The following is a 25,424-nucleotide window of genomic DNA, read 5'->3' as shown; positions in this document are numbered from 1 at the left end:
GGCATAGACAGAATTGAATTGCCTGATATGCTGAGTTCACAAGGGATGTAGGGAGTGAGGAGAGGAGATAGTGAAGAGCTGCAGAGTGAAGGCTTTTGTAAGCAAGTAAGAGGAGCTTGAATTGTATGCAGAAATAGATAGCGAGTCAATATACTGACTTTTGGAAAGTGGTTATGTGGGTGTAGCGACTTTGGCAAAAGATAAGTTGTGCAGCTGAATTGTGGTTAGATTGTAGCAGAGAGAAACGGTTTACTGGGAAATCTGTAAAGAGCAGGTTGCAGTAATCTAAACAGAAGGTAATGAGAGAGTAGACAAGGGTTCTGGTAATGTGTTCAGAAAGGAAGGGACGGTCTTAAGGAAACAACAAATTTTAGCAGTATCTTGGATATATGTAGAAAGGAGAGAAAGGAGCCGAAGATGCGCCCCCCCCCCCCCCCCCCAAAGATTATGGACTGACAGGATTGGGAGGATTACAGTGTTATCCACAGAAATAGAGAAAAGGGGGGGGGGGGGAATGGATCTGGAGCAAAGATAAGGAGTTCTGTCTTGGTCATGCTGAGTTTAAGGTGGCAGTGGGACATCCAAGCAGCAATGTCAGACAAGCAGGCTGAGATTTGAGACTAGATTTCTAATGAAATTTCTGGTGTAGAGAGGTAAATCTGGGGAATTATTAGCATAAAGATAGCATTGAAAGCCTTGGGAGGAGATCAGAGCACCAAGGGAATTAGTATATAGAGAGAAGAGGGCCTAGGACAAAACCTTAAGGCAATTGATAATAGGATGGCAGTAGAGGATCCACCAGAGGACATTCTAAAAATGCGATGGGAGAAGTAAGAATAGAACCAAGACAGGATAGAATTTCAAAATGCAAGTGAGGACAGCAACAAGGCATAGGTTGTGATCCACAGTGTCAAAAGCAGCAGACAGGTCAGGGAGGATAAGGATTGAGTAAAGGCCTTTGGTTTTAGCCATAAATATATCATTGGAAATGGGGTCAGAATAATAAATAGTGGATTTGGAGGGTAAGGGAAGATGGACAGTTTCCTCCACTGCAATTTCAGAAAAGGAGTAGAGGGTGGCAGAGGCCCAGAGGAAGGGCAGAGAATGAAGTGGGAGAGAGGGAAGTAGAGATGACCTGGTTGAGAACGTGAGACCAATTTTGTGAACTTTGTCATAGAAGTAGACATCCATAATATGGACAAAGAATGAAGATATGATGGGGCGCGAGGAAGTTTGAGAAAAAGTGGGTGTAGCAAAGAGATGGCAAGGTTTCGGTGCAGGAGTTTGCCAAGCAAGACTACTATGTCCATTTGGCAATCACGATAGCAGACTGGAAGGAGATCAGCATGAATTGGAAATATATATAAAGTCAGCATGGGCACGGGATTTTAGCTAGAGACATTCTACAAAGGAGGCACAGGAACACACAAAGTTAATTTTAGGGGGTGAGTCAAGGCTGAGGTTTGGTGTGTTTTACAGGATGGGTAAGGAGAGGGGCAAGTATGTCTAAAGTAGAGAAAATTATAGTGTTGCAAGAAGAATCTGCCTCATCAACTGATTCAGACAACATAGGGGATAAGAGGAGAGATGAGACAATAGAGAGGGATACAAGGGTCAACAGGCTAGAGATTTCTGAAGGTACTGGTGGTGATTGGATGAGGTTGTGGGGACTATAGTTTAGTGTGAAAGTTATCAGATGATGGTCTCGAGAGGGCAAGAACTGAGGTGGAGATGTCTGAGAGACTGCAGTTGGAAGAAAGTACTAGTTCGAGACAATGGACATGCTTGTGAGTAGGGGTGGAAGAGCAGAGTTGGAGATCAATTGAGGAGGTAAGGCAAAGAGTTTTGATATATAAGAATCAAAGGTGTCATCAGTGTAGAGGTTAAAGTTCCCAAGCATAAGGGAAGGGGAGGTTGGTTTAAGGAAGAAGCAAAACCAGGAATCAAAGTTGATGAGAGAGGAGGAGGGGGATTTATCAGTGAGGGGTCAATAAATGATGGCTCCTAAGAGAGGTAGTGGGGTGAATAAGCAGATAGAGTGGCTGCAAAGGGAGAAAAAAAGAGTGGGGTTGAGATGGAAGAAGGGCTTGAAACCTACAGGAGGGAGAGCGCAGTAGTACAATACTACCACTGTGGCCTACTCTGCAAGGAGTATGTGAGAAAAGATAACCTCCAGGAAAACCAAGTCTCAGTTTAAGTAAGAAGAGAAAGAGTATGAAAGAGAAAGAGGTCCTGAATGTAGGCAAGCTTGTTGAAAATAGAGTGGGCATTCTACAGGGACATAAGGGAAGAGAAGAGGGAATGAGATGGGGGAATAGTGATAAGATTAGAGGTTTAACAGTTTAATATACACAGATGGGATACAAATTGCCTTGGAGGACCAGGCTTGGATTAATATCCCCAGCTGAGAGTAGGAGGAGGAAAAGGAGAATACAGAGAAGAGACGTGGAGGTGGGGCGACAGCAATAAGGATGAGGTTCTGTCAGGGATAGTGGAGATGGCTGGATGAGAAGAAGACAACTTTGAATCTCAGGAGCAGTGGACAGGGCAGAAGACAGAATGGCAGATGAAGTAAAGAATGTAGAAAATAAGGACAGATGGCTTGGCGTTAAGTGGTTTGCGGCAGAGAATAGGACTGGGCCGGATTAGCATCAGGAAGAGTATTTTTCACTTCTGCAAAACTATTAATAAAGCACTGATTGAAATATCACCTGTGGCAGAAATATCTAGGAATCCATCACCCCAAATTAATCTTTCTTCCTAGACATGGTGCAATGTGGATGCACTATTTGCTTTATTTTATAGTCTTTTTGTCAGAAATGCTCAATAGATATTTTGCATTATAATAGAATTTTGTTTCTTTTCAATAGCAGATCATCAAATTATCACCTCTATTCTTTCATTAAGCATGAAGTCGGAGGAGGAAGCGTACCCCATGGATGATCAGGACTCTACTAGCTTCTTCACAAGTGAGCGAAAAAAACCTGAGCTTTCAGGAAATTTATGTGATAATAGATAATGTTTCTGAAAGAAATGAAATAAGTTTTTTGTGGATAAAGGTTAGCACTTTATTGAAATAGAATTTAGTTCTTGAAAATTATAAGGAGAACTTAAGAAGTGCCATGCTGAGTTGAAACCATTGCTTCAATGAGCCTGGCATCCTGTCTCTGACAGTTGTCAATTCAGTTCACTTGGAGGTGAAGAACCTCAAGCCTGTCTGGTTATTAACTGTTAATGAACCTGTCCTCCAGAAACTTAAATCCATCTATGTCAGAGGTGGGCAATTCCGGTCCTCAAGGGCCACAAACCAGTCAGATTTTCAGGATATTCCTAATAAATATGCATGAAATAGATTTGCATACAACTGAGGCAGCGTGCATGCAAATCTCTCTCATGCTTATTTATTAGCAATGTCCTGAAAATCTGATTGGTTTGCGGCCCTCGAGGACTGGAATTGTCCACCCCTGATCTATGCTACTAGCCTTGACTACATCCTCCAGCAACAAATTCCACAGCATCATTGTGCATTTACTCAAAAAATATGTTCTTGTATTTGTTTTCAGTGTGCTACCAGTTAGTTTCTCGCATGTCCCCTATTCCTAGTACTATGTGAAATAGTAAATAACTATCCTTCTTAACTTGTTCCACACACCACTCATGATTTTATAAATCTAATATCCCCTCTGTCATTTATTCTCCAAGCTGAAGGGTTCTAACCTGTTACAGCTTTCTTCTTAAAGAACCATTCCATATCCTTTTATTATTTTTGTTGATCTTCTCTCTACTTTTTCTAGTACTCCTATATCTTTTCTTAAGATGGGGTGACTAGAACTGCACATAGTACTCAAGATGTGGTCACATCAAGCAAATAATTCCTAACATTTTTTTTTTTTTTTAATTGTTGCTAGACAGTGAGCTGAGGATTTCAGTTTATTATTCATGGTTGCTGTAAGCTCACTTGCATGTGTGGAAATAAAGGTCGTCAAAAAACTATAAGGTGATAGTTCAATAAAAAAAAAAAAGAAGTAACTAATACATTTCCCAGCATTGTGAAGAAATGGCTGGGATTGATTTTTCATATGGGCATCACTTTGCATTTGTCCACATTAAATTTCATCAGCTATTTAGATACCCAGTTCCCCAGTTTGTCAAGTTCCTCCTGAATTTTCTCACAGTCTGCTTGCACTTTAACTACTTTGAACAATTTTGTGTCATTTGCAAATCTGATCACCACAATCCCTTTTCCATATCATTTATTTATTAATGAGCTTTATTTATTAATTATATTATTTATTAATGAGCTTTATTTAGCGAACGCTTTGTACATTCCTCGCTTTAAATCCCTAATCTCAATTTCCTGTATTTATACAATTTTCTACCACCTCTAAGTTATTTCCCAAATTGTTATACAAGTGTTATATTTAACAATCTACCGTAGTTTTCTTCTAGCTGTATTTATCAATCTCTTTGTTCTTTAATTTTTGACAATTGTAAAGTTCTGTTGCTAAGTTATGCTAAATGGAAACCGATGTGATGTTTTCTAAATGAATGTCGGTTTACAAAACTACGTAAATAAATAAATTAATAGATATGTTAAATACTGGTCCAGTACAGATCCCTGGAGCACTCCCTTGTTCACCTCTCTCCAGTGAAAAGCTCACCATTTAATTTTACTCTGTTTCCTGGCCTCTATCATTCTATAAAAGTACATTGCCTTCTGTTCCATGACTACTTCATTTCCTGAGGATTCTTTAACACTGTCTGAACCAGCTCACCTTTATCCATACGCTTATTTACACCTTTGAAAAAAATCACATTAGCAAAGTTACCCCAACTAACTTTAGGACAGCTTTTTCTCTAACCAGACTTACTCTGAGTTTACCCAGTTAGTGCTGAATATCATTGCTAGCAGGAAACATTTTAGCCATGGGCCTGGAATGAGAAATTTGAAACTGAGTTACCCGGACAAACCCCTTGAATATCGATTTCATAGGATTAGGAATGAAGATAGTACTATCTTGTCTATTATGTTCTTTAACTGATCTTAATTTTATTTCTGGGCCAGCCTGGTGGCTCAGATGGCAAGTGTTGCGCAATATGCAAAAAAAGTTCAAATATAAGTGTAAACGAAACAACTGTAGCAAAAATGGTTGCAACCAAAATCTTTAAAAATTTTTACTGCTCAAATGAAACAAATCTAATACAGAGAATACCTTTAAAGTTTCAGTTATTTGGACCATCATACCACCCCGCGGATGCTGAATCTTTTTTTCATTCAGTATTTTCACCGCTGCAGGTCACACATCCTCCAGGATAAATTTCTTATTTGAGAAATTAAATTTTTTGATTTGTTTCAATTGAGCAATGAAAATGTTTTAAGATTTTGTAAGTGCTGTGCATTACCATGCTGAAGGTCCTCAATTTGATCCCTAAATCGACTCTTCCGTTCCCTCTGTCAGCTGGGGCTAGGGATGCTGCGAAGGCAGAGTTCATGGCCTCTGGGGAGGAGGAAGTCATGGTCATTGCTTAAGCATGACCCCTGGAGGCAGGATTCTGAAAGGAACCCTGGTGCATAATCTCTGGCCCAAGACCATCAGTGCAACCACGAGTCTAGGTATTTTGGGAATAGGTGGGGGATATAGGGAGGAAATCTCCAGATAGCTGTGATGGAAGGCTCATGGCATCAGATCCCAGCCCTGATTCTGACTGAGCTGGAATACAAAGGAGCAGGAAGAAACTACCAGGTCAAAAAAAAAATCATTCCTGCTGCTTGAATTCGAACATCTTTATTATGTGTGTTTTGCATCAATAGAATACGATTGGTAATGCCATAACATTATAAAATTTAAGTTATGTTTCTCTTCTAGTTTTCCTTGTTAATGTGCTATGGATGGTAACACATTGATTGGAATTGATGTAATTTCATTGTCTTAACTAAAAGTAATGTTACAACCAAGGTAATTAAAATGCAAATCTGGTTCAAGAGCATGGTTGTCATTGACAATCTTTGTTTTTAATAGGCCATTTTCCTTTTAAATGTCATTGTCTTTTTGTTTTCTTTAGCTCAATTTCTCAGTAACCAGTATTTCTCTTTAAACTTTTGCAAGGATGTGAAAGAGAATTAAGGGCCAAGAGAAAATACCTCATTAATACTTGACAGAAATTGCTTTATTTCTCTTTGTGTTACCTTAAAGAGGTTTGGAAGCTTTCTGATCCCCCCCAAATAAAGCTTTTTCTGTGTTTAAAAAAAAAAAAGACTTAGGATCCAGTCCCTGTTTGGCTCTAGGACAAATAAAACAAGGCATGTAGCCCTTGTGGATTCCTCCTCTTCTGAGCTTTACAGGATCTATATGAAGTTAAGCCTATCTGCTGACTGTTTTTCCTGGGCAGTATTTTTTACTGGACTTTTGTCCTTTTTCCCAGGCAAATAAATTCTAGTAGTTGGGATGATTGCCTCAGATAATACTTTAATTGCAGAAATAATATGAGATCTTGGAAAATTCAGTATTCTCAGACTGAAACACCTTGAATGATTTTCAGGTGTCTCCAATGTGGACAGCCAGATCCATCTTGAACTGCAACAGAGCAAGTAGTTTGTAGTGAGTCAACCCTCTGATCTTATGCACCTGTTTTACTCAGCATAGTCGTTCAGATCTGTCCCATGAATCTGGACTTTAAGTTGTAACTCTGCATAGCATCTTCCCAGATTCATATAGCTTCCAAGGGGATCACATTTGGCTTAACCAGTACAGTTTTCCTTTCTGCAAGAGTATGGAGTAGATGTGAAGGGGAGACAGGAGCTCTCTTCCAAAGTGACTAAGGCCCTTACAGACTCTTCAGGCCCAAAAACAAACCCCAAGTAGTCTGATTCACTCGTTGGTCAGCAGCCCTGGAATCCGTCCTACAGCTTCATTGAGTCTTTCTGTTCCAAGCAAGGACATCCTGCAGGCTTATCTCCTGATGCCAGTTTTAAGGCATCCAGCTTGCCAAAGAATCCTGCATTTGGCAAGCAGCTCAGTGATGGAGGAAGTGCACGTACCTTCAGAATAAAAGTTGCATTTAAATTCAGCTGGTGAACTGCTCCTGAAACTCTGGCAACACAAACATTTAAAGCAACAGCTACTGGTCGAAGTAGAATGAACTGCAGGGTAACCCTTACAATTATTCTTTGTCGTGTTCATTTTTATTCCAGTATGGTTAAGAGAGAAGGGAAAACACAAAGACCTACATTGAGCTCAGGTTGCAGGATGCTAAAGCTTCAACGCCATCTTGGCTCTTGCCCTTTTTTTTTTTTTTTTTTTTTACAAAATTGGTAATACGTTGGCTCTCTTCCAATTCTCAATGATCAGTTGCAGAATGTCAGTAGTAGGTCTGCAGTTTATTTGCATTTCTTTAGAATGCTGGGATGAATATCATCAAGTCCTGGTCATCTGCTACTATTTAATTTATCAGTTTGCTCCAGGACAGAAGTAGTCCACTCTGTTTCTCACATGCCACAAACAGGTCTGGTTTTCAAAATATCAGTGATGAATAGGCTTGAGAGATATTTTCATGCACTGCTTCCATTGTATGCAGATATATCTCATGCAGTTCTCATTGTGGATATCCTGAAATTCAGATCTGTTTGTGGCACTTGAGGACTGGAGTAGCCTACCCTGCTTGAGTAGCTCGTCAGTGATTTGCTTTTCTGCTGAATTATTACCAGGGCCAGTGCTAACATTTTTGCTGCCCTGTGTTAAAAAGTTCTGTGCTGCCCACCCTCCCGTTTTTTTAAATATACAATTTTTGTTGTCTTCCCCAATAACCAACACATAATAGAAACTGTCAGTCTTGCACTCTGTCTCAGACCCCCCCCTGTCGCTGCCAAAAAAAACCCTACTTTCTCTAAACTGCCAAAATTGACATCTCAGGTCCAACATTTCTATATTGTGCAGGAATTGATCCCAGGTTCTCCTGCCTTACTGACCAGTCCATAAAATTGGTGCCAGCTAGGCCCTGTAGCTGGCACCAGTTTTTTTTGTAGGTAAAAATATGCACTGATGTGATGTCACCCAGAAAACCCTGCAAAAAAGACACTTGGAGCCCATATAGTATTAGGCCTATTGTAACAACTGTTAGGTGTGGGTTTGGCACTTGGATAGCCTTAGTAAACTGAATGACAGCAATATAGTAAAATTCCCATAACACAACAGTACTAACTGCAATCACTCAAACAGGAACAACCCTATCTATGAAAAGATAAATATTATACCGGACCTCAAAATACCTCCTATTAGGAAAGCAGAACAAACCAAACTGTTCTAAATTACTACATAGAAACTATACATGCTAGCAGAATACCTTGGCTTGCTTAATCATGAAGAACACAGACAAGCTCTCACCAAATAGAGAATAAAGAGACCATAAAGTATAAACAGAAACATGTAGATAGAAGCTGAACTGGAAACTGCAACAAGCCAGACTCTCTCTGCAATACAGCAATGGAAATACAGAAGCATCACCAGTCCTCGTAAATCAAACAAATGAATAAGGAAATATAAATCAATCATAATGAACAATACTAATAAAAAGAATATTGCCAAACCAAATAGAAAAACGACCAATAATTAAGAACTCATATATAAAAAGTTTTTAAAATTTCCAAACAGCAATAAAATATTTCTAAATGGCAGACCCAACAAACACAAAATAAGTAAAACAAGAAGGGAAAAATCCCCCGCTTTGCATACTTGAAAACTTTTGATTTCCAGTCACCCTGAGTTTGAGGTAGATTGATGGAGATGGCATAACATTTTTTGACATCCCCACCTCCAGGGCCGGCTCCCATTGAAATACACCCATGCTGGTTCCCATTCACACTCACACATCCATCCACCCTAGGCAAGTTCCCATTCACATACACACACACACCCCAGCAGGCAGGCTTCCATTCTCTCCCACACCACAACCTCCCCCAGCAAACAGGCTTCCATTCATACACACAGCCATCCCTCCCCAGATAGGCTCCCATTTATTCACACACAGCCCCCCACCAGGCAGGCTCTAATTCACACACTCACACCCATCCCAGCCAGACAGGCTCCCATTCACACACACACACACTCTTATCCAGGCCAGTTCCTATTCACACACGTGCACACCCCCCACCACTGGCAAGCTGCCATTTACACATACATCGCTCTCAAACATGCTCCCATTCACATACAAGCAACCTTTATGCAGGCAGAGTCCACAGGTCTCTTATTCCTCTTCTGCTGTTTCTGCTGCTGCCACCCTTGGGAGAGGTAAGATTGCTTTCAGTATAGCTGAAGTCCTTCCTATGGCTCCTGCTCGTGTGCCGGCTGGTCCCATGGTATACAGCACTTGTGAGTTTAGCACTTCTTCCTGTATGCTCATTTTGCGATGCACAAGATGAACATACAGGAAGTGCTAGCACTGCGAGTGTTTACCGCTGGGCTGGCCCGCACAGAAGGAGCCGCAAAATGAGCTCCTTCTTCAGCCGGATTTCTGCCGCCAGTGGGATGGGGTTCACTGGTGGCCACATGGGCTTCTCACTGCTCCTGGTGGAACCCTTGCGTTGTCCTCTCGGGTATGCCGCCCTGTCCGGTTGCACAGCTTGCACACCCGGTATTACCAGGCCTGATTCTTACCTAGAAAGAATAGTTCTGCTATGGGTAATTGCCCAACATCCTTTGCAATGAAGACCAAAGCAAATTATTTAGTTTTTCTATGATGGCCTTGTCCTCCCTGAAATTTCAGTAGAGTCCAATGAAGTATTTTTCTCAGAATTGCACAAAAGTTGAAATGTTCGAGGACCTCAATAGGAAAAGTAAAACATTTTACAGTAGCTCTAATTAAAAATCCCTTTTCAAATATTTGAGAACAGATGCTTGATAGAATGTGGAATCATATTCATAATGTCTCTCTTTAATTGCAGGGGATCCAGTTGCCAGTCCGGACAGTATCCTAGAACTTAAAATAGGGGATGAGCTATTTTTTAGGGATCATGAGGACTCTGATGTAATAGAAAATACAGACAGTCCCAGCACAGGTAAGAACCATGGAACAGGTTATTTTTTAAATGATTTCCTGATTGTTAGTAAATTTAAATGTTTTTGATGATTACATAGAGCTAGAGGGATTTTTGTTCCATGTATATAGAACTGTTCATTCCTATTGCTGACAAAAGTATAGAATTCTAATAGTTGTATTGGTCTTGGAGATAACTGGATTCTTCATCTGTGATGCATTTTATTGGCCAACATAATAATTATCTAATGAAGTCACTACTTAAGGATAAGGTAGTAAATATTTCAAATCTTGGAATAGTTTGAATCCAGCAGCTTTATAGCATCCAGGGCAGCATGAGTTTTTCCAGAAGAAAATGTTGGTCAGATATTTATTTATTTATTTATTTATTTATTTAGCATTTTTATATGCTAAATAAATATGATATGATCAGCTTCTTTAACTAGATATGATCAGCTTCTTTAACTAGGTATCCAAAGAATTAGATAAGGAACATGGAGTGGATGTAGTATATTTAAATTTCAGTAAGGCCTTTGACATTGTTTCATGCAGAAGTCTTATAAATAAGCTGAGCAGCTTAAGGATAGGTTTTAAGGTTATGAGTTGGGATAGGCACCAGAGGGTACTGGTAAATGGCGTTAATGTTTCTTTCTTGGCGTAATTAATGGAGTGCTTATATGATGGGTTCTGAATCCAGTTCTATTCAATATTTATTTTTAAACTTTATCTTTATTGAAGTTTTCTGTTGTATAGCATACACAGTTATGCTTGAGACTCAACATATATATATCCAGATAATGTAAATGACATAAAGGGAAATTGCTTCCATATTTGTGTTATCCATCTTAACCAAATAAAACTAGGTCTCAGTTCCAGGAACTATTTCCAAACTGTTCTGTTATGGACAATGAGCAATAAACTGTAAGTAGACATCTCCCTTTCCCCCACACACCCCCTACCTGAGCCATCAAAGTGTTATTGAAGGGGCCTGTCATTACCACTTTTTTTTATACCTTGTTACTCATCTATCAGATCCAATTCGGAGTAATATCATGGGCCATGTGGAGATTTCTTTTATCTTTTCCTTCTTATTTGCTCCACAAAACTAAAGACAAGGATAAATCTGTTCCAATACAATGCTATCAAATTTATTTTACATGTAATATTACAATATTACATGAAGACCATACTTTGAACAGACTCTTAGTGGACGTTCTAAAAGCCATTACATACAGCAAGACATATATTGTTTCTAGATACAAAATCAGCATGATTCAGTAAAATATGTCTTAGAATTTTACTTTAATTTGACCAATCACAGTCTCATGTCTGTATTTAATTCCAGCAACATATATCTTAGGTCATGACTAGTCAACAGGTCATATCTGCATGACCTAAATTCTAATTAGAATTATCTACAAGCCCAGCACATTTTATTACTGATAAAGGATCATACATTTTTGAAAATTAGGAAAACTTGAGATTTGCTCTATCTTTGTTCTTGCAACATAGTAAAAATCAGTTTAATAATTTCAAAGAATATTATAAGTTAAATTGGGCAGAGGGATACAATAAAACTTTTAATTTCCTCAGTCCCTTCTGAAAAGAGTCCGATGCTGATGCAGTATATGATTCCACAAAGGGTACCCAATTGATCATACTGATCTTTCAGAGACAACAACATATTTTTGTGTCCCAGGATTTCCTAACGTTTTTGGAAACCAGTCTTGGACCATCAGGCCAATCTGGAATTTATATCTTTTTACCAGTGCTCTTCTGTCCATCAGCAAAAAGAGGCATATCAACTTTGAATGTCTGCCCAAAGCTGTATATGTACCCATAAAATACAAAAGGAGAGGGGTTTTTTTGGGGGGGAGGGGCCTAGCGTCAAGTTTGTTTGTGAACCAACATAACTAATCTTGAACATTTTGCCAGGAAACATAAATTACCAGTCATTCCTATTGTATATGGAAAAAAGGCTCCTCCATTTACACAGCCCCTCTAAAAATGGGCAATAAGGGAAGAGGATTTTGATTTATTTAAGTGATGAATTTTCACTGGTATCAAATACATTCCAAAAATATTTCTATATATTTAGTTACAAATGAACATTTGTAATTCTGTTTATGACTGCATCTCTATTGTGCTTGTCCTAGAAGTCATCAAACTGTGAATTCCATCACTTTAACATACTGAGTTCTGGCACTGAAACTCTGCACTTATATTTGGCATATATTAGCTAACAATCTCTTAGACTGGGGGGTTTTAAACAACATTATTTCAGTTTTGTATGGTTGTCTTAGCATCTGTACTCAGTGCTCCTTCTTGATTACAAATTTAGAGTTGGAAAAGATGACAAAATGGCATTCTCAACTTTACAAGGTCTGTAATTTTGTTGTAAGGGTATAAAGATATCCTTATTGAATTAGTGAGAGATGGGGGGCAAGATGGCCGCTCACTGAGAAACACGCTAAGAAGGTCTCCTCGTTGGCGTTTCCTATATTTGATTTTCCTTATTAATAGAAAATGCCCCACACTAAATGTAAAGCTAGACTTAGGGAGAATGTCTCTAGCTCTCCCTTATGTGGCCCAGTTCAACCAAAGATCGAGGAGTTCTTTGGTGCAACACCAGTTCCAGCTCCCGATGAGATGGCTGCTGCAGAGAAGGATGTGGAGCGGAAACCCTCTCTGCTGGCCGACGAGATCTCTCTTAGTCTGGGAGCACCGGTAACACCCTCTCCTCCAAAGCTTGAAACTTTGGTTTCAGTGATGACTCTGGAGAATGTCCGTGGGAGTTTGTCGGGATCGTGCGTCCAGCAAGAGGATGCCGGGGGAGCTGGTATTACATCTGGGACATCGGCGGGAGTACAGGCTATGGAGAAGGCCCCTGTTTTTAGGGGCCCTAGTATGACCTCCTTCATAACTGCTGATATGAAGCAGTTACTCGCTGCTGAGCTAGACACGATTTCTCCCCGGACCGATGGAGATGAAGCAACTGCCCAGGTTGGCAAATTTAAGCTATCTAAATCAGCTATTATTACCTTAGACATACTTTGGAATGCTTTGGTTAGTTTGGACACATCTATATCTACACTTACCTCGATGGTATTGGAAACTAATAACGCTGTCAAGCAGAATTCAGCTATTTTGTCTGGCCAAGAGACTAAGATTTCAAATATAGATTCCCGATTAACTACTGTGAAAAAGCTCACCAGCACTTAATACAATCTGATTTAATAAGTACCAAAAAGGTTGAGAACATTGAGAATACCCTACATTCTTTAAACCTAAGGGTTCTTAATTTTCCGATAATTAAAGAGCTTGCTCCTGCGGAATTATTTAGGAACTATGTTTCTCAAGTCCTTAAAATCTCAGATACCGCTATGCCTGTAATAACTAAGTCTTATTTTCTGCCTCAAGTACAGTCTGAGGAACCTTGAGGTGATAACTTCCCCTTTGGAACTTGTTGGACCTGACAGATTTTCTCCATAATTCTCAAGAAGTTGAAATTACACACCGAGGGACGCTGTTAGTTACATTTGCATTTTCTTCTGATAGAGATAATGTTACTTTTTTTTTTTCCATAATCGTTCCTCATTATTCTATGGTCAAAAATTTGGGTTTACCCTGACTTTTAATAAGGGTTACCCAACTAAGTCGGGAAAAATTTCTCTTAATGAGCTCCGAGGTACAGTCTAAGGGGGTTATTTTGCACTTCGCCATCCTTGTAAATGCTTGGTTAGATTTAATAATGCTAATTATATATTTTTTTTAACCACCCCAACTACGGGCAATGTTAGATTCTACATTGTAGTCGATCTGGTGTATATAATGTAACTGGTGGTTTTCTTAGTTTACTTTTTTCTAATCCCCTGACTATTCTGCTTGATTTTCCCTTGCCCCTCTCCTTTTCTTGAAATTAATGGGGTTGTATGCTTATTTCTAAAATGATATTGTAAGTTTTATTCCTCTTTTTTTTTTTTTTGTATACCCTATTTTCCAAACAAGGTATTCCTTGTAAATGTTTTTGAAATTGCATAAAAATAAAATAAAAAAATTAGTGAGATATGAGTTGGATACCTACATTTGTTTTATCCACTCAGCATTCTTTGTTGCCATGAACTGATCATAATGTTTCATTTTGTTATAGTGATAAAGAATACCATTTATAATTAATTTGTTCTATATGTGCTACACATGAATCAACAGTTTAAACCATGAGTGGGCCTCAACATAAACCAACTTGGTATCTATTGCCCTCTTAAATTTACTATTGTTCTAAAGAATCCAAAAGCTTAGAAACTACATTCCTGCTGAGCCCTGATTTCTTGTACCCTCCTACTTACTGCTAAAATATTTCAAGTTAAATGGAGAATGCTTTCGAGGGAGAGGGAAGACAACTATGGAGAAGGGTGGGGGAAATAGCTTCTTTCTACTTGAGTTTCTGTTTATTTTGAATATCCTAATATTTATAAATAACAAGTGTGATAGCATTGGAAAATAAATGTAAATCAAATTCAAATGTATCTTTATTACATGCAATCAGTATGTCCTGCTGCACATTCTCTGTAGAGCATATCTTTTTCTCTGCAGTGGTGGTTTGCTCGTCTAGTAGCCAAGAAAATCTTTGTAAGATATGTGCCTGAAGAGGAGGGGAAGTGATGTCATCCTTCCAGCATGGTCGCTTAAGGTGCTAGCTCTCCTCACCCTTTCTATAATCTTTCATAAATCGGTGTCATCGATGCGAATTGATAACTCTGAAGAGTAACTTGGGATTGCTGAGAAGCTTATGATGACATCCAGGAAAAAATCAATTGATTTAAAGATATTTTCATATGAAGCAGGGGGTTCATGATTTGCGGCCTTGTGAGAATCTTTGGAATCGGGTGAAGAAAATATGGCGGATGCAGGTGCGCAGACATCAAAAGAAGACGGAGGTTCGGTGGAGGTTGGAGTACCTACAAAAGAAGATTTTTTGGGTGTGGTTCCAGGAAATACAAAAGGTCATAAAATCTATTAAAACAGATATGCAAGCGGCTCTGTCGGAGTTTCGTTCAGAGATGGGGGAATATGGCCGCCGAGTCGAGGACGTGGAAAATATAGTGGAAGAACAGGTTATGGAAACCTCCCGCCTTAATACAGAAATTACTGCTTTACAAAAAACGAATGAAGAGATCATGCTGAAACTGGAAGATCTTGAAAATAGATCGAGGCAATCTAATATCAGAATAAGGGGAGTGCCGGAATCTGAAGCCTACGAAGATGTCGGTTTGGTGGTCAGAAAAATTTGCAAAGTGGTGCTTAATGAGGGGTCTGACTCTGTTGACCTTATAGACAGTGATATTGTTGGATCGGGCACATAGAGCCCTACGAGCTCCAAAATCCAATGCACCCCGCGACATAATCCCCTGTGTGCATAGCTTTCACCTGAAGGAACAGATTATGCAGCAAGCCTGGCAAATGGGCACCATTACGTGGGAAGGACATACCATTGCTCTTTATCAGGATTTAGCTGCTGTTACCCTTCAAAAGTGTAGGGAGCTCCATATAGTGACATCACTTCTTCGAAAGGAGAATATCCGATGTCGATGGCTGTACCCAAGTAGTTTTACCTTCACAGCGGGAGGCTTTACACATCGTATCAAGACATCATCGGAGGCTGGATCGATATTGGCAGAGACGGGGCACTCCTTACCAGCCGGCGAGAACACTGTCCAGAAGAATGCGGGGAGCGAACATCCACGGTGGCAGCGGGTAGGAAAGTCGGGATCCAGACTACGCCGCAAATCCAATGAACAAGGCCTACCGAAAAAAGGTGTAGAGTGAACACTGTTAATGGTTTTATGTCTGAGTCAGAAATACCACGTACAGGTGGAAGTACTGTTCATTCCTGGATAAAATTTAAATGTTCGCTTTTTTCCCCAAGTTACAACTTAGATTGCGCCATATATTGTGGCTTATGGATAAGAATGTTTTATTTTTCTGTGTATGATGCTGATAGGATGGGGTGGCGGGGAGGGGGTGGGTTGACAACTTTCTCAAGGTGGCACTACTGATGCGGCGATGGTGGGAGGAAAGGGGAGAGGGGGGGGTAGGGGGAGGTTGAGGGCTGGTATAGAGAGAGGGGGGAGGGTTGGGATGGGGGGGAAGAATCGGGATATGGGCTCTACGAGGGATCTTCTTTTGGCCACCGGAAGGGAACAAAGGCAAGGGTAGGGGAGGATTGCTTAATGCAAATAATATAATGCTATTGGGGAGAATATATTGTGACGATGTCTCTTAAGGTGATATCTCTTAATGTATAGGGTTTAAACACGCCTTCCAAACGCAAACTTATGTTCAAGGAAGCTCTCTCTTTGAAAGCCTTCATAATCTTTCTTTAAGAAACTCATCTCAGGAAGTGGCATGAGAGATTATTATCTGCACTTCAATATGCACATATACTGTTAGTGGCTAGCACGCCTAAACATAAATACACGGGAGTGGGGATTCTGATTTCTAGGGATCTCATGGTACAAGTTGAATCGATCCAAAGAGATGAAGAGGGGAGGTTTATTATAGTACCACTTTACCCAAATTTAGAGAATCTTATTAATTCAATTTATATAATCCCAACATGCTTCAGAGAGAGGTGCTTCAACGAATTGATGCACTCTTGCTACAATGTAAGAGCGGTAAATTGATAATTGGGGGGGATTTTACATGGTAAGCAATCCCAAACTAGACTGCTCTAAGGGAGGGGGCCACTATTCAAAAGTGGATCAGAGAGCTCTCAAGAGCTTCATCACTAAATGGCACGTGGTGGACATTTGGAGGGAAAGGAATTCAGGAGGTCAGGAGTATTATTTTTACTCAGCAGCTCATGACACCTACACTAGAATGGACTACTTTCTAATTGATAAATCCCTAGTGATCAGCACATTAGCTGCTGGAATTGGAAGTATAGTTTGGTCAGATCATGTGCCTATCTGGTGGGAATTTGACGGTTTCAGGTCTGATTGTGGGTGAAGGTTCTGGAAAATTAATGTCTCTTTGATTAAAGATCAGGAGGTGGAACTACAAATAAGAACTGCTATAAGGGACTATTTAACAACTAATGATACTAATGGTACGACTCCATATTACTCTGGGATTGTTTGAAGTCCGTAATAAGGGGAAAGCTAATTGCACTAGCTTCTTATAAAAAGAAAGAGAAAGCTTACAAAACAAGCTGTTAAGGGTCAGGTTGGAAAAGGAGGAAGCACATAAACAGACACCAACCCGGCATCTGCTGAAGGAACTGGGGGATATTAGAGATCAAATTTGCATGCTGGAAGCAGAGGAGATGGCTTATAATTTGGATGTATTCAAGCAAGTCTATTATGAACATGGTAATCGGGTGGGGAAGCTATTGGCACATACATTAAAGGCAAGGATCACACAATCGCAGATCACTAAAATTAAAGCGAATGATGGGTCCATGATAATGGATGGCGAAGGGATCAGGGCTCAGTTTTATCAGGTTTTTGCTGGATTATATGCCCGGGAAGACGGAGCCTCTGAGGAGGATATACTTAAATATTTAGATGATGTCCAGCTCCCATGCTTAGATGCCCCTTTATCAGAGGGGGTAGTTCAACCTATTTCAGCGGCAGAGGTGTTAGCAGTTATTTCCGAGCTTAAACCGGGAAAAGCTCCAGGAATCAATGGGTATACTCCACTTTTTTGTTAGAAATTTAAGGAAGAGCTGATAGGCCCATTGGTCAATATATTTAATAGTCTTGGATCCGGAGGTCATTTAATGAATGCAGCAAATGTTGCTGGAATTATGATCCTACCTATACCTGGAAAGGATCTTACCCAATGTAGTTCTTATCGGCCAGTATCCCTTATTAATATTGACCTGAAACTGCTGGCCAAAATCTTGGCTAACAGACTAAAATTGGTAATTACTTCCTTAATTCATGACGATCAAGTGGGATTTATGCCAGGCCGTATGGCAGGGGATAATATCAGGAAGGTGATTAATATCCATTATGCAAAAAAGAATGCAATACCGTCCATGTTATTGGGGGTTGATGCTGAAAAAGCATACGATAGAGTACACGGGCCTTTCTGTTCCAAGTGATGAGAAAGGTGGGCCCAGGAGGAGGCTTTTTACGCTGGGTTCAGGAATTGTATAGGGGTCCCGCTGCATGCATAAAAGTAAATGGGGGATATTCGGCTAATTTTCAAGTACAGCGGGGCACGAGGCAAGGGTGCCATTGTTTCTGTTATTGTTCGCCATTTGCTTGGAGCCTTTGGCAGAAAAAATACAAACAGCAGTGGATATTCAGGGCATTCAGGATAAGATTTATAAGATATCCCTTTATGCCGATGATGTGCTATCCACATTGTCCAATCCAGAACAGTCATTGCAAGGGTTATTACCAGAGCTTGAAGATTTTGGGAAAGTGTCAGGCTATAAGGTTAATAAAGAGAAATCGGAGTTACTCCCTATTTTCCTACCGACAAATCAGATTTTAAAGTTTAAAAAGACATTTCCTTTCCAATGGGCGAAACAGACAGTGAAATACTTAGGGGTTCAGATAGTTCCAACTCAAAACATCCTTTTATTCTGATCCTATCTCCCATTATTTAAATATCTAGAGAGGGATTTACAAAATTGGGACAGATTAATGCTATCATGGTTGGGTAGGATTGCCGCTATAAAAATGACCTTTTTGCCAAGATTGGCTTATTTTTTTCAGACTCTCCCATGTATAGTGCCTGCTCAATACTTAAAGGGATTGCAAACCAAAATCTTCTCCTTCATATGGAAGAGGAGACTGCCAAGGGTGGCTCGATTGGTGCTGTATCAAAGTAAAGCAGATGGTGGTTTAGGGGTCCCTAACCTCACTAAATATTATGTTGCGTCCCAATTGAAGGCTGTTATTGAATTTCATAATCACATAAAAATTTAAAAATGGGTACAATTGGAGAATGATATAGCCCACGGCCTAATGATTAGACAGCTCTTCTGGACAGGGGGGTTGAAACGATTAGATGAGGATTGAGTTTCCCCTTGCGCTGCTACCTCTCTCACCCTTTGGAAAGCTTGGAAGAAGGTACTAGCGGGTGACCGTCGATGTATGTATTCTACTTCAGTTAGAGGATGTGCGGAATTCCTGGTTGGTAAAGAAAATTCCCTCAACATCCTTCCAACAATAATCTCCCATGCGTACCTGCTTCTCCGAATGAATGTCATGACAGTGACTCTAGGTCTTTCCAAGACAGCTCCAGTGACTTCACATTCTGGTCTTCTAAGCTATTTGTATATAAATTGTACTCTCCCTGTTCATTGTAAGTTATTATCCAAGTTTCACTCTCCCTGTTCATTGTAAGACATTATAATTTATTCTTTATATTGTCATTGTAACTGTTGAATTGTGAACCGAAGTGATTAGTAACATTGTTACCTGAACTGCGGTATATAAAACTGTTAAATAAATAAATAAATAAAGAAGGGAAAGTGTTTAAAGATTGGGAAGTAAAGGGGTTGATTACATTGGGTCAGGTATGGCACGATCAAGGGGTGATGTCCTTTGAAGACTTGCGAGATAAATATCATTTGCAAAATGTGGATCAATATGCTTACATTCAGTTAAAACATTTTTTATTGTCTAAAGAGGGGCGAGCAGATATGAACAAAGGGAAAACCCTAATGGAAGGTTGTTGTGACAAAGCTCATTTGTTAAAAGGTGTAATATCGAAACTTTACACTATTCTTAATGGGCTTTACAACACCCAGTGGGACATGTGAAAGCATGGGAAAAAGACCTGGGAGTTTCCTTGACGGAGGGAGAATGGGATGCATGTTTCTTGGCGGTAAGCCGCAGCTCTCTTGCTGCATAAATGGTGGAACACAGCTATAAAGTTTTGTTTAGGTGATACTTAACTCCATATAAACTACATAAAATGGGGCTAAAGAAGGACAACTTATGTTGGCAAAAATGTGGGTTGGTAGGTGATTTTTATCACATGTGGTGGACATGCCCCGTTATTCAACAGCTATGGGAGCGGGTAGAGAAATGGCTTAATGATTTATTACATGTAAACATGAGATGAACTGCTTGGGGGGCCTTATTACACGCTTCAGTGGATAATGTGTCCTCCTTACAACAACATTTCCTCAGAGCTGTGGGACATGCTGTGCGGGGGGAGATTGTGAAACACTGGAAAGAGGATCGTGCGCCTTCTTTGTCCTCAGCTCTTCAGAGACTGAAATGGATTCATTATATGGAATACCTCACTGCCTTGAGGAGAGACAACATGCTACAATTTAATAACATGTGACAAACCTTTCAACAGTGGATTTGTTCCAATGAATGTTAAGTGGATTCTTCAGAGATAGGTGGGATGAGATGGATGGGAAGGGGGGAGGGGAGGAATACCACGATTATATGGTTATACTGTTTGATGTATAGCAGAAGTCAGGAGGCTCTTTTGCTTATTGCTATTGCTACCGTATCTATTGTCATTGCACCTAAACTGCTTTGCATAATGTGTACATAGGTTATATGATATATGATGCTCTTGTACTAAGAAAACAGATATGTAATGTTGAGATGACTGTTGTATTTTATTGGTAACCATTTTACAATAAACAGATAATTACAAAAAAAAAAGATATGTGCCTGAAGTTGTAATGTACAGCTCCAATCTTCTCTTTCTTGCCATCTTTGCTCTGCAGCTTTCCGTCCCTCCCTACCCTACTCTTCTGACTGCAAACTTTTTATCATTTTCTGCCCTTCCACTCCTTCCACAGTCAAATCTCTTTCTCTCTCTACTCTTTCACACCCTCTACTGCTGCCTCTTTTACTCTGTACCTTCCTCTAGTTATTGAGGTCCAGGTCTGGTTTTTGGGTAGGGCAAGCTGGGCAGTCACCCTGGGCACTGCCGGCATCACGGCTCTGATCTAAGCATTGAAGAAAATGAACAGCCAGCAGGGAACCCAGGTCCTGTGGACCAGCTAGGAGGCCTGGCAGGGAGCCCAAGACAAGAAACCTTGAAAGTGAAAGAAAAGTGCCAGCAGGGATCCCCAGATCTGCCGGAGAAGACTTGGAGGAGCTGCTGGCATCTCTGGCTGCCAACTGCGCAGTCTATCGTGTGGTCAGCATGAACATAGGAGGAAGAAAGCATAGGCGGTCAGCAAAGGAGGGGGATAATTCTTATAGGGGGTGAAGAGAGCATATAAGAGTGGGGGTTAGAATTAATGGGGGGATGAGAGAAGGGGTGAATGGGTGTAGAGAGTTATGGGGGGTAACTGTAGGGTTAGAATTAGTGGGGGATGAGTTGGGGTAGAGAGCATGGGGTAAGTGGGGGTTTGTAATTCATGGGGGTGTGAGAGAAATTATGGGGGGGGGACGACAAAAGGAAGGGAGAATTTATGGGGGAGTGGGAATGGAGACAGCATGGGGGAAGAGAGAGGGGGAGAATTAATGGAGGTGAGTGGGGTTGAAATGCCTGCTAATGTAACCATTAGTTAATACCCATGTATCATAAAATTAATATAGATAAATGCACACTAAGCATTACCACTGGTTACTAAAGGTAATATAAATATGCAATCAATTATCCACCCTCACCAACTTTATTTTTTTTTTTTTAAGTTAAAAGGCAAAATTAAGTTTTAAAGCCTTATGTGTGAGCCACATTAACATGGCACTCTGGGCCCTACTTGCGTATATCCTTGAATTTAAGGCCTGATCTTCCCTGTGATTTATGCCCGCTTTTCAAGTTGTCATGGAACACAGCTTTGGGAATTTTAGTGTCCTGCATCCTTATGACATGGCCTAACTACTGAAGCTTCACCATTTCTTCCATGGATATTTGTCACCTCTCAAGGCTATCTCTGTTGAAGATCTTGTCTTGCTACCTTATATTGAAGATGGATCTCAGGGAGCATTGATGGCTTGCTCAAGTAGACTGAATTATCAGCAACATAGGATCCAGGATTTATACCGATACAGCAGTGTAGAAAATACTGCCTGGTACACTTTGATCTTAGTGAACGGTCTCGCCTCTCTCTTATCCCACAAACCATGCCAAAGTCTGGCAAAGAAAGAGCTTGTCTTACCAATGTTTTATATAATCTTATTATCAATGTTGCCAGTGTTAGAATGCTTCCAAGATAACAGAATTTTTCAGTTGTGTTAAGTTGAATGGTCCTTGATGAAAACTGTAGGTTTGACATAGGCCTTAGATGGAACTGGCTGGCATCCAGCCTCTGGTTTTTTGTGTTTTTTTATTTTAGGTTGATGGTGAACCTGAAATTTCTAGCTGCCTGAGAAAATTGGTCTGTGGTAACCTGAAAGCCCTCCAGTGAGTGGGATACCAGTGCACAGTCATCTGCAAACAAGTCCCTGGCCACTGATTCCATCACCTTTAGTGCAAATCTGTGAATGTCTCGGTTTGTAAAGCCACCTGTGTATGACTGGGTGTAAACACCCAAATCCATATCCTGGATGGCATCCAGATGCATCCTGGAGAAGACAATAGAGAAGAGTGGTGCCAGTACATAATTCATAATATTCCTGTCCCTTGGTCATCATCTCTTAGTAGAATTCTCTGATGATGTAAACAAGCTTCTCTGGTCAGCCAAGTTTCTGTAAGATTTTCCCCAACCAATTATGGTTGATTATATTGAAGGCCTTTGCCAGGTCTGAAGCTTGGATTTAACATCATTCAATTTTACTTCAGACTACAAGTTTATTCTTTCAGTGACCCACTGGAGTATGGGCTTTTGAATACTTCACGTCACTTAATTTTAAATTACTTTTGGTTTGGAAAACATTAAGGGGCGGATTTTAAATGCCCTGCGCGCGTAAATCCGGCCAGATTTACGCGCACGGGGCCCTCGCGCGCCTATTTTGCATAGGCTGCCGGCGCGCGCAAGTCCCAGGGCTTTGTAAAAGGGGCGTTTCGGGGGCGGTGACGTGGGCGTGGTTTCGGCCCGGGGGTGTTCCGGGGGCGTGGCCGCGGCCTCCGGACCAGCCCCCGGGACCGGAACACGGAGCAGGGCTGCCGGCTTTCAGCAGGCGTAACTTTGCCGACAAAGGTAGGGGGGGGTTTAGATAGGGCCGGGGGGGGGGGTTAGGTAAGGGAAGGGAAGGTGCGGGGGGGTGGAAGGAAAGTTCCCTCCGAGGCCGCTCCGATTTCAGAGCGGCCTTGGAGGGAACAGGCAGCGCGCGCTGGGCTCGGCGCGAGCAGGTTGCACAAATGTGCACCCCCTTGTGCGCGCGCCGACCCTGGATTTTATAAGATACGCGCAGCTACGCGCGTATCTTATAAAATCCAGCGTACTTTTGTTCGCGCCTGGTGCGCGAACAAAAGTATGCGCTCGCTTGTGTTTTTAAGATCTACCCCTAAATGCTCTTTGGATCCAGGGTTTGTCTGTGCTCCATATAAAAGGTTTTTTTTTTTATTTCATTGGAAGTGGTTGGACTTGTTAGCATTGGGGTGGTTTTGAATTAGGAGATATGGATTTATGTTTATATTTGGATATTTAAATGTTGGGTGGGAATCTTATGATGAATTATGTTGAGTGTTTTTTACGTGTTTGTTATTATATGGGTTAGGTAATGCAAAACAATATATATTTATAATTTAATAAATTTTGATACATAAAGCGGATTTTAACATTTATAAAAGTGTTTTTAAATAATGCGTTAGGAGACTGGGCACATCACATTTTAGAATACTAAATTCTATGAAGACGCTTTCTATATAGATATAGATTTTCCTTAAGGCATGTCCCCTGAATCTGTTAGGCTGAGAACACCATGTCATGGCATTAATAGAAATAAAAATTGTCAGTGACAGATATCCGAGTGGCTTGCACTGAGTCTTTGCAGATATGGTGCTGTATGAATGTGCTATTTGCTGCATTTAAAAATATGTTTATAGATATGTTAAGGAATTCTGCAATAAAGTAGGATCATTTTTCCCTTTAACAGTTAATTCAGTTATTATTTTCACTTAACTGTGAAACCTAAGAGTCAGCAGTACCCTAAGGGTGATAAAGACTAAGAGACAATATAAATAGACCAAGTGTCAGCTGATTCGCTTGGTATGTGATCATTTGAAACAATGAAATTTAGAAATTGGATTATTAAACAATAACTCATTGGCATTGAGAATTTTCTTTTATATTTGCAGACATATGCTAGCTAATTATCTTTTACAAAACTTTCAGTAAATGCCTTACGTTTGTGGGGTCATGTCCAATATTTCACAGGAACGTGAAATGCTTCTCACAACTCTTATTAAAACTACAATTTAAATTTCCTTATTGCCTGTACCAGACCAATCCAAATGGGTTATGTCCCCCTGCCAGCAGATGGAGGCAGAGAAAAAAAACCTCAAAGCTCACTTCACTCTCCCTGTAGGAGTCTTGTGCTGCCTTCAGCTGTTCAGTATTTCTCTGTCTCCAGCAAGAGTTTGTAGGTTGCAGAGGGCTGATGAGGCGCTCAACAAGGGTTCAGGACTCCTCATAGGCAGTACTGGAAACTCTTTCCAGAGGACAACGGCAAGGTAGTGCCTTTGTCTCCATTGGACCCCTCAGTGTGGGTTTGCAGAGAAGAAGATACTACACCTTGGATCCTGGTGTATTGAGAGCTATTGAGGCTTCCTCCCCCTCTTCCCCCTAGTCTGGATAGAGCTTGGGTATGTCCCACTAGTCTGGACTGATGTGGCATGGACAATAAAGAATGTAAAATTTAATCTCACCTATTAATTTTGTTTCCTTTAGTCCTGCCAGACTAGTCGAGAACCTACCCAGGGAAGCTGCAGCAGTCAAAGGTTCTCAGTCTGACCAGTTCAGAAAATTAGTAGCAAGTATGTTGTCCACTCTGAAGGTATTTAGGTGAGCCCTACACTAAAGTCATGATTGGGCCAATTCCTGGGTTAATGACCATGGAGTGAAGTTTCTTGGCTGTGCCCTAGGATGAAGAGCAAGCAAAAAACATGCAAACCCCAAAACTGCAGGCTCAGCAACCTCTGTATTTAGGGAGTGGAGAAAGTGGTAGTTGATGACTCGCTTCTGAGGAGCACAGAGGCATCCATCTGCTGTCTAGACATGTCCTGGAAGTGTGCTGTCTGCAGGGTGGCAAAATCCAAGAGATTCTGAAGAGAGAGCTGAAAATCCTCAAGTCTGCTGTCTGATGCTGTTTATCCATGCTGGCATGATTGATACCCTTAGGTACTATACAGATCATATCAAAAGTGACAACATGGCTCAGGGAGAGAGAGTAAAGCAGATAGGTGCACAAGTGGTATTCTTTTCCATTCTTCCAGTCAAGGTTAAAGGCCCAGGCAAAGAAGCTCACATTCTGGAGATGAATGAATTCTGCGTGGATGGTGCTGACAAGAACATT

General features: G+C 40.7%; 1 protein-coding gene across 9 annotated transcripts in view; it reads left to right on the top strand.

Annotated features, from left to right (window-relative positions):
- Positions 1-25,424, top strand: part of LOC115094349 (zinc finger protein 211-like) — a 113,131-nt gene that overhangs the window by 54,769 nt on the left and 32,938 nt on the right. For 8 of the 9 annotated variants that reach the window (XM_029607306.1, XM_029607307.1, XM_029607310.1 and 5 more), the window contains 2 exons: positions 2,871-2,969; positions 9,938-10,051. In XM_029607306.1, the coding sequence (XP_029463166.1) occupies positions 2,871-2,969; positions 9,938-10,051 (213 nt within the window). The remainder of the gene's footprint in view (positions 1-2,870; positions 2,970-9,937; positions 10,052-25,424) is intronic. The other variant, XM_029607308.1, reaches the window with a different exon arrangement.

Source organism: Rhinatrema bivittatum, chromosome 6, assembly GCF_901001135.1.
Source record: "Rhinatrema bivittatum chromosome 6, aRhiBiv1.1, whole genome shotgun sequence".
NCBI lineage: Eukaryota > Metazoa > Chordata > Amphibia > Gymnophiona > Rhinatrematidae > Rhinatrema > Rhinatrema bivittatum.
This window is presented reverse-complemented; position numbering and strand designations above follow the sequence as displayed.